Source organism: Petaurus breviceps, unplaced genomic scaffold (assembly GCF_028583685.1).
Source record: "Petaurus breviceps papuanus isolate PSGF00001 unplaced genomic scaffold, PetGlider_PUasm1.0 185, whole genome shotgun sequence".
Taxonomy (NCBI): Eukaryota; Metazoa; Chordata; class Mammalia; order Diprotodontia; family Petauridae; genus Petaurus; species Petaurus breviceps.
Window position 1 is genome coordinate 38,342,217 of NW_027185797.1, and position 14,691 is coordinate 38,356,907.

The 14,691-nt window shown below is 52.0% G+C and overlaps 2 protein-coding genes across 2 annotated transcripts in view; one reads left to right on the top strand and one right to left on the bottom strand.

Moving 5' to 3' along the window:
- The window catches only part of KCNN4 (potassium calcium-activated channel subfamily N member 4), a 12,289-nt gene extending 10,567 nt beyond the window's left edge, over positions 1–1,722 (top strand). Inside the window, exons 8-9 of the mRNA XM_069088880.1 lie at positions 223–387; positions 938–1,722. Of these exons, the coding sequence (XP_068944981.1) occupies positions 223–384 (162 nt within the window). The 3' untranslated portion in view covers positions 385–387; positions 938–1,722. The remainder of the gene's footprint in view (positions 1–222; positions 388–937) is intronic.
- The window catches only part of LOC138161883 (serine/threonine-protein phosphatase 2A 65 kDa regulatory subunit A alpha isoform), a 454,863-nt gene that overhangs the window by 65,030 nt on the left and 375,142 nt on the right, over positions 1–14,691 (bottom strand). The window lies entirely within an intron of this gene.

Below are 14,691 nucleotides of genomic sequence, written 5' to 3' on the forward strand. Positions count from 1 at the left end.
GGAGGGACAGAAGGATGAAGGGATAGAGAGATGAGGGACAGAATGATAGAACACAGGGGAATGGGGGTGCAGGGATAGAAGGACAGAAAGATGAGGGGGAGAGGAATGGAGTATAGAGGGACTGGAATTGGGACCAGAGGCTGGTGGAAGGAGAGAAGCATCATGGGAAAGTCTTCTTAGCCCCCTAGACTCTTGACAAGCCCTCCTCTTCCCCTCCTTCAGATGCACATGATCCTGTGTGACTTGCAGTCTGGTCTCAGCACTTCCCACAAAGACCTGGAGAAGCGAATGGATATACTAGGTGGAAAACTTGACACCCTGACCCAACTCCTGAGTGCAGCCTTAGAACCTGGGCAGGCTCCAGAGCCCAGGGAGAACACATAGCTGGTAAGGAGACCCCTGCCCTATAGGGTCACCACTCTAAGTGCAGAGGTGCAGTCAGAGGGTGCTCAGTCCATACAGGAAGGACTTCAATCCAGTTCCTGAAGGAGGATTAGAGAGGCCAGTGGAGCAGAGAGGTCTGATGGGAGCTCAGTGCCAAGCAGGGGGTGTGGCTTCTGCCCCAGAATCACCCAGGCATGACCCATTCCCCCATCACTCAAATCCTGCCTTTACCAAGGCTGTGCGTTCCTCCTAGTCAGCTCTAGGCAAAATGATGAGGGTGGGAATGGGGGTGGAGAGGGCTTCTCTGTGTGGAATTGGGACAGGGAAGGTGATTTCTTCCTGCCTCTGGCCTCTCAAAGGAACCCTTCCTCTGTATGTAGCTTTGCCTGACACTGAGTCTCTCTCTCTCTCTCTCTCTCTCTCTCTCTCTCTCTCTCTCTCTCTCTCTCTCTCTCTCTCTCTCTCTCTCTCTCTCTCTCTCTCTTTCTCTCTCTCTCTCTCTCTCTCTCTCTCTCTCTCTCTCTCTCTCTCTCTTCCCCACCCCCCATGCCAGGGACTGTGAAGAGGGAACCTAGCTCCTTCGACCCCAGGGGACAAGGCTGGTCATCCCCTTTCACTGCATCTGAAGCATTATGGAGGAACCCAAGTCCAGGGGAGTCCCTCTCTCCAACAGCTGCTAGAGTCCCTGGCTGGGCCAGGAGAACCCCTGCTCACCTAAGCAAGAGAAGGGGTGAATTTCAAAGCTGCTACAGGGCTGGGGAGCCAAGGAACCCAGGAGCTACAGACCAGAGGCCTTTTCCAAGTCACACCAGCAACTAAGAAGGAAGGGGAGGAGGGAGAAGCTGGGGGCTAGATTTCTGGATCCCTGGAAGGGTGGGGGATAGAAGGGCCAAAGCTCTCATTACTCCCTGGAGGCCCTGATGCTTGGGTGTGAAGGCTGGAAGCCTAGGTCCCTGCTAGGGACAAGAGGCTGAGAGCTGGTTCCCCAAGCTGAGCAAGAACTGAGAGGGCTGGACACATAGGTCCCTGTCCTCAGCAGCTGCTGGACAGTGAAAGAGCTAAAGGGATCAAGTGGGAGAGGCAGGGAGAGGCTCCTAGGACCGACAAGCTGCCAGGTACACGGAGGCTCGGGGCACCCCCTAGTGGGGACAGCAAAGGAGAAGTGGGCAGCCTGAACCCCTGGAGGGAATCTGGCAGGAGCTTCCCAGCTCTCCCCCTTCCCCCCTCTCCCGGCCCCACTTTGTAATAAAAGTTAATATTACGGAACAGGGAGATGTTGTTCCTTCCTTTAAAGCACTTCCGGCCTCCCAATGCCAACAAAGACCTTGTATTCTAAGGGAAGAGGCAGACGCAGAGTGAGGATCCCAAGGTTTCAGGACACTGCTGCTACTGAGTGAGCAACTGAGCAGATCCATTTGGGCCTTGGTTCCCTCCTCTGTAAGGGAGGCACTGGGCTCTATAACTTCCAAGGCCTCTTCCACCCTATCATCCTCTAACACTAGCAATATTAAAGTAGTAAATTAGCTGTCAATGGGGATATTCAAGCTCAGGCTGGACAAAGGTAGTGTACAATGTTAGCACAAGAAGGTACTGTGGGATAGTGCCCTCTCCTTTCTACAGGTGAGGAAAATGAGGCCTAGGGAGAGGGATTTGCCCAAGGTCACACGTCGAATGTCGCTCAGGTAAAGGATTGAACTAGATGTTCCCCAATGTCCCTTCAACTCTATGAAATTATAGAGGGGCAAGAGACTCAAAGAATCATAAAGTATTAAAAATGAGGGATTGCTACCCAAAATCATTAACATATCACAGGCCACCAGGAACAGGCAGGGGCCACCCATATTGGTCAAATTCTCTTTAAGAAAAAAGACCTGAGTCTGGTTTTACCTCCAAATGGAGACTACCATTAAATTAACCAAGGTTCCTGAAAAGAGAGTTAATGAAATAGACCAACGAGGGCCCTGGGCTGGGCCCAAAAGGTGCCCCCATTATTTGCCTGGGTTACCTCACCAAGATGAGGTCTCTGATCTCATCTGTAAAATGGTCTAGGTGCTCTCTACCGTCCCCCCTCCCATCTCTGAAACTCTTAATTGTAAAGAAAAAAGGGAGAATGAGTAAGATAAGGACAAAAGTGAGCAGGACAACTGAGAGTATCAGAGGAAGGAGAACATGGGAGGGACCTTCGAATATCCATATCAGAGACCCTCTAATCCAATATCTTCACTTTATAAGTTCAATATATGAGGGCCAAAGAGGGAAAGTAAGGTTCTTAAGGCCACCCAGTAATTTTTGTTTGGTTTTCTGCAAGGCAACTGGGGTTAAGCAACTTGCTCATAATCACACAGTTAGTGTCAAGTTTCTGAGGCAAGATTTGAATTCAGGTCCTCCTGACCCCTGGGCTGGTGCTCAATCCACAAAGTCACCTAGCTGCCCCTCACCCAGCAAATTAATAACAGAACAGGAGTTAGACCTTAGGGAAGGGTTGCCCTACCTTCCACCAGCAGTGGGTGGAAGTTAGAGACTGATTTCAGTTTGATATCAAGAAAACTATCTTGCCCATCAGAGCTGCCCCAAAGTGGAAGGGACTGCTTTGGGAGTCGGTGGGGTAGGTTCCTCCAGGCAAAGGCTGAAGGACCACTTCTTGGCTGGGATGCAGAGTTCAGCTGGTCCATGACAGGGGTTGCTGAGCTCAGGTCCTGGGGATAGCTTTCACGGGGCCCATAAACCTGATGAGAAAAAAATGACATCTTTCTTTCCACTAACATATAGTTGAAATCTAGCATTTTCTTCTATTATAAATGTAGACAGCAAACGTTATTCTACAGGATCCCTGGGTTTCACCAGAAAGCAGTCTATGACACACACAAAAACGATTAAGAAATGTCAGAAGGAATCTGAGAACTCTCCCAGTTGTAAGATTCTGTGACAGGGAATTTACGATCTAAACCGCTCCCCTCCAATGCTGCTTCTTACTCTGCACTCCAGGGTCAAGCAGAGTGAGTCTAATCTCTTTTCAGTGTCTGCCAATCAAATCACATTATGCTTCTCCCCTCCCCACTTCTCTTCTCTTTCCCAAGATAAAACATCCCCAGTTCCTATACAAGATTATACAAAGTAGGGAGGACCCTGTGAACAAGAATATGGGACGTAAGAGCAGGGAGAGGAAGGATTTTAAGAGGCCATCTAGCCCAACCCTTTCATTTTGCACATAAAAAAATCTCTGAAGCCCAGAGGAAAACTCACTTTCCTGAGGTCATCCAGTAGATTAAGGCCAGAACTGAGATCAGAACTCAAGGAAAGATCACCCCACCCCATGCCACCCCTTTGTTTTCCTTGGCCCCAAGTAATCTGTTTAAGGTACTAGAAGCAAATACAGGCTTGCTGTTAGGGAAAGGTTCCTAATAAGAAGTGGTGTCTCAAAGTGGTTGGGGGGTGGGTCCTTCCTCACTGGAGGCCTTCAAGTCAAGGCTGGAGGACCACTTGTTAACCTGGTGCCTCACAGAGCAGAGGTGTCAGACATCGGCCTCCAGACTGCATTGTACCAACTGAATCAGATCAAAAGGTAACTGAGAAACATTTAACAAAATACACAAAAATATAATAGGTGGTTTTCTTCTAAGTCAGTGTGCGCCCAAAGGGGTCCTTGAGTAGGGCTGAGCAGCCCAATTCCTTTCTGAGTTTGACACTTTGGCTGTAGAGGGTTCAGGTCTATCCAGAATGACAAGATTCTGCTCCTCCTGTGTGAGCTCCCAGGACACAAAGCTTCCCACTCATCTCATTGAGCCCTCAAGGCCAGGCAGAACAAATCTAATCTCTGCTCTAGGTGACAGATGACAAGCCTTCAAGTATCCAGAGACGGGGCTCACATCCCGCCCTAAGTCTTCCCTTTTCCAAACCAAACAGCCCCAGTTCCGACACAAACTCAATCAATCCACAAGCATTTATTAAGTTCCTGTTATGAGCCAGACATCTGTGATAAGGGCCAGAGATACAAGCAAAATAAATAAAAGGGATTTAAGAACATAGACTGTAGAGCAGGAAGGGCCTTTTGAAAAGAGATCGTAGGATGTCAGAGCAGGGAGGAAGATCAAGACCAACTAACCTGCCTCTTGGTTTTACAAGTGAGAAATCTGAGGAACTGACTTTCCCAAGGTCATCCAGTAAATTAATGACAGAATAGGATAAGAACTCGGGGAAAGATCCAATCCCTGCCACCCCCCATCCACTCTCTTTTCTCTAGAAATGTTTGCTTTTCAGACTATGGCCTCCCCAGCATGCCCAGCCCTAAGTTATCAGCCAAGTATCTCTAGGACACACCTCAGAGGCAACCTGGTCTTCCTGGATGGTGGCCAAGGGGAGGGATTGCAAGGATTACTGATCACCCCCTAAGGCTCCCTACTGCACTCCAGCCCCTTCCAGCTCCGACATTCTATATCCTAAAACCCCTTTCAGAGGCGCTCTCTCAGTCACCAAATCCATTGGCCTTTTCTCAGCCCTTGCCCTTTTTGACCCCTGTGCAGCCTTTGACCCTGTTGAGTGGTCTCCTCCCAGATATGCTCTCCTCTCTGGGTTTTTCTAACACTGATCTCTCTTGGTTCTCCAGTCTTGTTGAACACTCCATATCAGACTCCTTTGACAATTCTCATTCCATAGGAGGGGCATGCTGGAGCCAGCTTGAACTAGAAAGAGTTGATAGTTAAATTTTTATGGAGAGTATCAGTAAACACGACAAAATCAGGGATTGTTCTGTTATTTTTGTTCATTTCTATACTTAAGGAAGTGATGGGAAAATGTTAATATGCAAATTAAATTTAAAATATGTCATTCATACATTCCCCCTCCCCACCAACTTTTAAATCTTTCCTAGCACACCTCTAGCCAAGCCTGGATCCTCTTCTCTTTTCCTTCTATTCTTTCTTCCATGATGATCTCACCACCTCCCAAGGGTTCAATTGTTATCTCTATAGACACTTCCCAGTTCTACATATTTGGCCCTAGTCTCTCTCCTGAGCAGCAGTCACACACCAACTGCATCTTGGTCATCGAAAATTGGATGTCTCATTGACATCTCAAACTATGTCCAAAATAAAACCATTATCCTCCCCCTTCCCCCAAACCGTTCTCTCTTCTCAACTCTCCTAGGACAGTGAAGGGCACCCCCATGCCCCAGTCACTCGGGCCAACAACCTGTCATTCTCAGCTCATGTCTTTCACTCCCCTCACATATCCAATCTTAAGTCCTGTTTAGATCTTCCTAACAACTCCTCCATGCCGCCACCCCCCCCCTTGTCTCAACTCACAAAGCCACAACCCTAACTCAGGCTCTTGAAATAGCTTTCTATTTGAAAGAGGTTTTATTATTTATTTTACATTACCACATCCCCCCCTAATATTACTCTTCTCTCCCCTCAAAGACAGTCGTTTTATACAACAGATAGTATTTTTAAGGAAAAAAGAGGGGGAAGGGAATCAGCACAACTCAAGAATACACTGAAAAAGTGTGAAAAACTATGTAATGTTTGTGGACCTCCAAGTTCAGCAAAGGGATGGGAATGTCTTCTCATGCCTCTTCCTTTGAATCAGGCTCCTTTAAAATTTGACAACATTCACTTTTAATTTTTTTCATGTGGTAGTTCTTTCCATTTACTAAGTTTTACAAATGTTATCTCAGTGGATCTTCACAACAATCCGAGGAGGGAGGTACTATTTATTATCCTCCTTTTTACAAATAAGGAAACTGAGGCAGACGGTTGTGAAATGACTTGGCCAACATCACACAGCTAATATCTCAGGCAGCATTTGAATGAGGGTCTGAATAGAATATATTGAATAGGCCCAGCACTCTACACCCTGCCCACATAGCCTGGCTGGGCCGACCAAGACCCCTCCCCACACCCGATCCCACCTCCTGAATAACTTTCTAAGTGGTCTTCCTGACAGAAGTCTCTCCCCTCTCCAGCACATCCTCCACTCAGCTACCAGAGATTTGCCTGAAGCATAGGTCTGACCATGTGATGAACTCCAGGGCTCTCTTTATAAAACCATCAGTTTGGCAGTTATAGTTCTTTATGACCTGCCCTTTCCTGCCTTCCCAGTCTTCTTACACTTCAGTACCTGCCCATTCTATGCTCCATCAATACTAATCAACCTGATGCTCCTCATACAAGACACATCTCCATTCTCCATGCCTTTGTCCTGGATGACCCCCCCCATGCCAGGAATGCTCTTCCTCCTCACCTCTGACTCTTAGCTTTCCTCAAGGCTCAGTTCAAAAACAGCCTTTGCAAAAAACCTTTGCTAGGTATATGTGTGTGCGTGCGCGTGTGTGTGTGTGCGTGCATGCATGCATGTGTATGTGCGTGCATGTGTGTGTATGCACGTAGCTGCACGCACCCATGAACAAGCCCCGTGGCTAGTGCCTTCCCTCAGATGACTCTCCATTTACACTGAATTTATCTTGCATACATTCAGTTATTTACGCTTCTCCCCCATCAGAATGATATGTGAGAACAAGGACCTTTTGCATTTGAATTCCAGCACTCAACTCTGGGCCCAAGATGACAGCACACATAAAAAGCTTAATATGAGCTTCTTAATTGACATTCCATGTTCTCAAGTCCATTCCAGCTCTGACATTCCCAGCTCTAAGGGCCCTCCCAAGTCAGACATGCCATGCTCGAAGGTCCAGTTTCAGTTTTCCTTTATCCTTTACTCTCAAAATAGTTATTTATGTAAATCTTTCCCATTACATTCTAAGCGCCATACATTGTATCTTTGTATCTCCAGTGCTAAGCATGGGATCTCAAATAGAAGACCTAAACATTCAATACTTCTTCAATGAAATATGATAGACTACCAGAGCTGGAAGGAGCCTTAGGACAGGGAATGTCAGGGCTGGCAGGGGCCTTAGAACAGGGAATGTCAGGGCTGGAAGGAGCCTTAGAACAGGGAATGTCAGGGCTGGGAGGGGCCTTACAACAGGGAATGTCAGGGCTGGGAGGAACCTTAGAACAGGGAATGTCAGAGCTGGGAGGGGCCTTAGAACAGGGAAGGTCAGGGCTGGGAGGGGCCTTAGAACAGGGAATGTCAGGGCTGGGAGGGGCCTTAGAACAGGGAATGTCAGGGCTGGGAGGGGCCTTAGAACAGGGAAGGTCAGGGCTGGGAGGGCCCTTAGAACAGGGAATGTCAGGGCTGGGAGGGGCCTTAGAACAGGGAATGTCAGGGCTGGGAGGGGCCTTAGAACAGGGAATGTCAGAGCTGGGAGGGGCCTTAGAACAGGGAATGTCAAGGCTGGGGGGAGGGCCCTTAGGACAGGGAATGTCAGGGCTGGGAGGGGCCCTAGAACAGGGAATGTCAGGGCTGGGGGGGAGGGCCCTTAGGACAGGGAATGTCAGGGCTGGGAGGGGCCTTAGAACAGGGAATGTCAGGGCTCAGCGCTTCCTTCCAGTCCAACCCTCTCATCTGACACACGAGGAGACAGAGGACAAGGGCGCAGGCGAGAAGCCATTCCCCCACCCCCAGGGGGTAACCCCCCCAGTGACCCGAAAGGCCTCCGTGCTCGGGCATGTCTACAACTGAGGGCGCTACTTAGGTCCCGCCCCGCACCAGGGTTGTTCGGAGAGGCTTCCAGGAGGAGGTGACGGTGGGCTTCATTCAGAACTCTTCCTCAAGGCCCTTCTAAATCCAGATGCTTTTATGCGGTAGCCTGGCACCCAGGGGAAGAATTCGAACCCGCTACCCCTCACCAAATACAACCTCCCAGCCGCAGCCCCGCCCCCTCTGGAGCGCAGGCGTAGTGGAGCCACAGGAGAACTGAGCCGAGAAAGGGCGGGGAGCAACACCCAGGCGAAGACCAGTTTGACACATGCGCAGTTCCTCACACTCGCGCACACCCGGCACCCTCAGCGCATGCGCGATGACGTCACCCTAGCGACAGTGCTCTCTTCACCGTCGCTCCCCTTCTCCCCCCTCCCTTTCTTCCCGCCCCCCGATTCCGGACGCCAGCAGCATCGCTCTCCAGCGTTTTCCGTTGACTTGCCGGTGACGGGCCCCTTCATAGCCCAACGCAGGAGAAGCGCGCGCCCTGGTCGTGGCGCCATTCAGCGGCCAGTTCAGGTAAGGGCCAGACGGCGCGCGGGCGAAAGGGCTCCTCCCACCGCGGGCGCGCGCCAAACTCCTCCTTCCTCCTTGGGAGCCCCCCCCAACACACTCCCGCCTCGGCCAGTCAGAGGCCGGCTCAGAGGGGGGGGCTCCGCCCTCTTCCCCCGGACTCGCTGGGTCCAAAAGACCAATCAGGGGCCAGCTCAGGGAGAACCGCGCTCATATTCGGCCCGCGCTGATACCCGAGTGCCAGCGAGCCAATCAGCATCCACTTCGGAGCGAGGCGCGCGGACGAGCGGTTTCCACCCACCCGGCACGTGCCTGATTTCGTCCTCCCGCCCCCGTTAGCTCTACTCTACCCTACTGTCGCTGCCGTCCCGACCCGGAAGTGATTGAGAAGGGGGCCACAACCCCCTTATTGTCCCCTAGAGCCCGCTATCCAAGCCCTTGAAGTGGGGAGGGGGGAGGCTCGGGTCCGAATCCCGCTTCTAACACCCCCTGGGTGACCTTGGGCAAGCTACTTAATGGCCCTGAACCTCAGTTTCCTCATCTGTAAAACGAATAAGGGATGGTGGCTAATGACGTGTCAAGTGGACCAGCATTTATTAAGCGCTGGCTGCATGCTCTGCCGCAGAAAGAAAACTGGCCCCTGCCCTCAGGGAGCTTACGGGAGGGGGCGGGGCATGAAGGATTGCCCTGACCCTTAGGTGCAGAACCCCGGGGAGAGGGGCCCTCTGATGACGTGCTGCTTGCGTCATGTGTCACGTGGTGGGGCCGTCGCCATGGCGACCCAAGCAAGCTCGGAGTGTGGAAGCCCCGCCCTGTGGGACAGACCCCTCCCCATTTGTTGTGAAGTCCTTCCAGGCGGGTCTGACCCTGTGCCCCCGGGGGTGGCCGAGACACTGCTGGGCTTTGCTGTTTCCTCCTCTAGATCATTTCACAGATGGGGAAACTAAGGCAGACAGGGTGAAGTGACCTGCCCAGGGTCATGCAGCCCAGGAGGCTCAGGGAGATGAGTCTTCCTGACTTGAGGCCGGAGCTTTATCCTTCACACTCGCTATTACTATATTTATATATATTTTATAAATATAATTACATAATTGTGCTGGCTCCTCATCATCAGTAAGCACTCAGGACCCGCTGCATGCCAGGCACTGCCGGGAGCTCCCTGAGGTAGCCACGCCGGGCCTGTGTGCAGGTCTCCTTCCTCCAGCGCCAAGTCAGTCCATCCAGAAGCACCCGCAATGGGCCCAGCCCTGTGCTCACTGCTGGGGGGCCAAGGCAGGCGGGAGACTGCCCCGTGGTCAGGCTGAGACCAGAGGGCCCCCACACCGCTGAAGGACGGGGGGCACTGCCTACTGCCCCCTTCGCCATGCCCAGGAGACAACCTTGTCTGAGATTCCTAGAGCTGGGTGAACTCCCACTCGGTGCCCAGGTCCCGAAGCCTCCAGGGTTCTCTGGGGGCCTGGCACACTGCTTCCCTCTTTTCTCACTAGGCAGTGCCATGTCAGAGTCTGGGCACAGTCAGCCTGGGCTCTATGGGATAGAGCGGCGGCGCCGATGGAAGGAACCAGGTTCTGGGGGCCCCCAGAACCTGTCTGGGCCTGGGGGTCGGGAGAGAGACTATGGAGCACCTTGGGAACGAGATCGAGAGAGGCGGGTGAGTGCCCATGTGTGTGGATGGCCCCTTGTGCCCAGTAGAGGCATCGTCTAGTCAGGATGGGAGGGGGACACTCGTCTCCTGCCTGGGGGAGCTTGCATCGTCGTGGTCCCATGGGTCATCGAGGCCAAAGGCAGAGTCAGAGTAGTGCCTGCCCTGGGGAGGGTAGTGCTGTCACTGGGAGAAGTAAGTGCCAGATGTGCAAAGCAGATTCAGAAGATATCCCACAGGACCAGTGGGAAAGCCTGGAGTGGGAGGTGGATCTGGGGTTCCTGGAGCACGGAGGGGCAGCCGTGTCCCCCCCAGGGGCAGGAGGTGCAATGTTGGGAATGGGGAATGGTCGGAAGGCCAGCAGCTGGAGCAGGGGGCTGTGGCCAGCCTGGAAGGTGGACCGGGCTTGACTGTCTGGCAGCTGAGGCTGTAGCTTCTTGTAGCTTCTTGGCTTTAGGAAGATCAGGTTTGGGGCGCCACAGCTGAGGAAGGGCGTTAGTAACTTGGAGAGCACAGTGAGGGGGTGAAGGGCCGCCAGGACGTGGAGGAGAAGCTTCCCAGGGCCGCTATGTGCCCCCTCAGGAACGCAGAGTTAGGCTTAAGCTGTGGTACTGACATGGGCTGCCCTCCCAAGAGGGGGGTTCACCATTGCTGGAGGCTTTGAGAGAAAGCCATGAAGGAACAAAGAAAAAACCTCCACTTCCCAGCACTGGCTGGCTTCATCCTGGGGATCAAGGTAGAAGCCCACAAGACAATCTTTGGGGAAGTGGCTCCTTTGGGGAAGTGGCTGAGATGGAGGCGGATCGGGGGAGGGCACACGATGGGCACCCGCCCTGCCCCCCCCAGGGAGCAGAGCTGGAGGAGCTCTGATGGGCAGTGGTCATGCCAAGTCAGGGGGGGCTCCCAGGCAGGGATCTGAGGTGCAGGAAAGGGCCACTCCTTGAAGGTCACACTCACTCTGATGTGCACATCCATAGACACACTCAGACATTCAGACACACATACATTCATTCATATACACTCAGGCACACACGTACATACATGCACTCACTCATTTATATACACACACACTCGATCACACACTCAGGTACACACACTCACCCCATACCCAGTCTTTCACACCCACACACTCAGGTACACACATTCACAAGCACACTCAAGTAAGGACTCCTAGGCACTGGCTTCACTTTTGTCAGGGTTTTGTGAGGTACAAATACAAAAACAGCACAGCGGGGAACTCACCTCTTTTAATATTTAAATTGTTTTGTTCAGAATTTAAACTCAGAGAAAAGAGCCTTTCCAGAAACAGAGGCCTGCAGGGATTCTCTGCCTTCAGGCTGTGCTGTTGTCCCGAGGGCCCCCCCTTGGCTCCTGCGCATTTTGAAGGGGCTGCCATGGCCCTTTTGGTCCTGCCCTGGTGCAGAGTCCTGGGGGGAGCACGGCCAGAAGTGCTGGCCTGGTCTGCTCTGGCTGAAGGTGGGCCCTCTGGAGACACTGTCCAGCCCACCACTCTGGGCTCAGCTCTGCTCAGCTCAGACTCGCCCCCATTTCCGAAGGGGCCACCGTGCTTCCTCACACTCCCGTGTGGTGAGATGAGCCAGCAGACGCGTCTCATTCATTCCTTCATACCTCGTTCTTCCTTCTCCCAGTTACCTGGTGGCTATCTGAGCCCCCCCCAATCCTTCTGCAGGATCAGGCGTCTGCTGTGTTCCCAGTATCCTCCCCCTCCTTCCCGCCCCATCCTGTTCTCTATTGATTTTAACTTATTTCTTTTTTTTTTTCTTATAAGCAATTGGGGTTAAGTAACTTGCTCAAGGTTACACGGCCAGGTGTTTCTGGGTGGGTGCTAAGTGTCTGAGCCTGGGATTTGATCTCCACGTCTTCTCAACACTGGAGCCGGTGCTCTTACTCGCTGTGCTACCTGGCCGCCCCCGATTTTAACTTATTTCTGCACCACACTGGGATCGTCCGGTGCCACCCCCCCACTTCCTCCTGCGTGTCTGGCGCTTCTCCTCTCCCTCTACCCCTTGATGAGAAGCCACAAGCACCATCCCCTTCCTCCCCCTTTCTACACAAGTCTGTTCCTCCTTTCTCTCTTCCCTCTCCCCACCCTCAGAACTGAGCCAGCCCACCCCGGACCCACCTCAGAATGACCTTTAAAGACATTTGGGTTCTAGAGGGCCCTAGAACGTGAGCCTCTAGAACATCAGCTCTAGCTCCTTCTAGTGACTTTTTTATTTCTCAGTCCTGCTCAGTTCTAGTTTTTTCATCAGGAACACACAACTGTCTTCCTCTCTGCGATCAAAGCTCCATTTCACCCTGGGTTTTGTGTGTCCATCATTCTTGGCTGTGATCCTGGGCCTCTGCCTTCTGCCTTGGGCATCATGTGTTCTCAGGAGACAGCCCAGGCCACCAGGGTCCCGACCAGCATCCCTGGGGGCCTGGATGCCCTTGTGCACACGTGCTCATTTTTCCTGGGCCTTGCCCTGACATCCCAGAGCCTTCCCTGCTGGGCTGCCCTCCTGGGGTGACCACTCAGTTCTAAGGTCAGGGCTGCCTCTTTGTTACCATGCTTTCCAGAGTCCAGTGATTCTTAAACTAATCTCCTCAGCCTGTTTTCTGAGTGAGTCTTTCACATCAGACTTTGGGTTTTCTTCTGTTTCCAGCCTTTTGATTCTGTTCTGGTTTGCTGGGATCCCCTATCTGGGCCGTGACTGCTTCCTCCTTCCATTTCTTTCCTCCAGAGCTTTTGTTTTTCATCCCTTGACTCATTTCTTCTAGGTATTCTTGTGGTCCTTATGGAAATTCCATTTTCCTTTGAGTCTCTGCTTGCATTGTTGTTAACTATTGTTTAGACTGGTTGGTGTTTGCCTTGCTTTGGTCCTCTTTCCAGCTCTAGTTCCTGACCTGGGCCTTGTCCCGTGTCCAGGCTCTGACCCCTCCTACGCTTGGCCTCACCCCATGTGCCTTGGGCTCCAGTGCTGATCTCTACTTCCTATGCTCAGTCCCTCTTTGGGCCCTTGAAGTTCAAGAGCCACCTCGGGATCTTCAGGGCCATCTGGGATATCTCAGGACCAGCTCGTGGGCCTGGGCAGTCCCAGTATGATCTCTCCAGGGCTCCCACCTCTAGCTGTAGCCTTGGTCACCATTGCCCGAGGATTTCTGGCTGCCTTTTTGTGCACTTCTAGGGTGGAAGGTGCCACTCCCTCTAGTTTCTTACTGAGTTTCTCACTCGTTATTCAGTCTCAGGTTTTAGCTGGAGTGGGCATGTGGGGGCTGGGTGGTCCATCTCTGTTCAGGCAGCTGTCTTGTCTGAAAGTTGGACACTTATCCTCCAGCAGGGGAGGCAGCCCAGAGGGGAGTCATGATGTTAGCCATCACCATGATGGGGAGGAGACTTACAGGGCTGTCCACTGACATGTCCAGATGATATGGTCATGGTCCTCCAGGAAAGGAGGGTGGGCTTAATGAGGGATGGCTCACAATAGGTTCAGAAGGAACTCTGATCTTTATCTTAAGACCAGAAAGCCTGAGATTCAGTCTTGAAAGAATTCAGCCCAAGCCAACTTGGAGTCAGAGTTGTAAAAGTTTTTTGCACACTTTACAGGGGGCAAGGGTCCTTAGGGGACCTGCAAGTTTATTGTTAGGCTGTACAGCGGGCAAGAATCCTTTAGGGGATCTGCAACCTCAAAGGGGTAGAATTAAGGTTTATATTGAATAATCCATAGTAGAACTGGTGCCAATTATGCTAACTAGGTGATTAAGGGTGGGATTAGGGAGGAGTTAAGGTGGGGCCAGTGTTTAAAGGAACATACATTTTTAATGTAACTGAGCAGGTGTATTGCCCATGATTCACTGGGAAAAGCAAGGTGGGGGGTCTACCTGGAGGTGTGGTTTTAGGCCTGAAACGTCACTAAGTCAGCTAGCGGTCAAGGGCTGACTGAGAAGAGCCCAGTCTGCCCCCCATCAGTGTCATGTTTGACAAGATGGATGTTGGGAACCAAGGCTGAGACTCAATGTGTGGATAATAGGCTAAGGAGTTAACCCAGAGATAGGGTCCTGAAGGATTTCTTGAGGCAGCCAAGGAGTCAACCTAGAGATAGGGCACTGAAGGATTCATGGGAGCAGCGGGACACTGTACAAGGAGGAGATAATAGTTGCCTGAGCTGGAATGTTTATAGATACTTTTGTGAAGGATGAATAGCTTGTCACTGTTCCAAGCTGAGATAAACAGTTCATGAGCTGTTGCTGGACAGAGTTAATGCTCTGAAGCTGGGGGGGTGGGGGGGGAGGGGTATGGTTTTACAGACTGGTTTTACAAACATAGATCCCAAGCACGCCATCAGGCTCTTCCCCGCCATGGCTCGGCTTGAAGGATGGAACTCCAGGGCAGAAGGTGGTGCCCCTTCCCCTCCTCACCACATGCAGCATTAATAAGTCTCCTTTGGGGAGAGGATAGAAAGGCAGCGGGAAGGAGAGTTCATGGGACCAGTAGCGGGAGAAGGGCCTTGATGGATGCAGGAAGTCCTTGAGCAGGGCTGGAGCGCTCCCCCTTC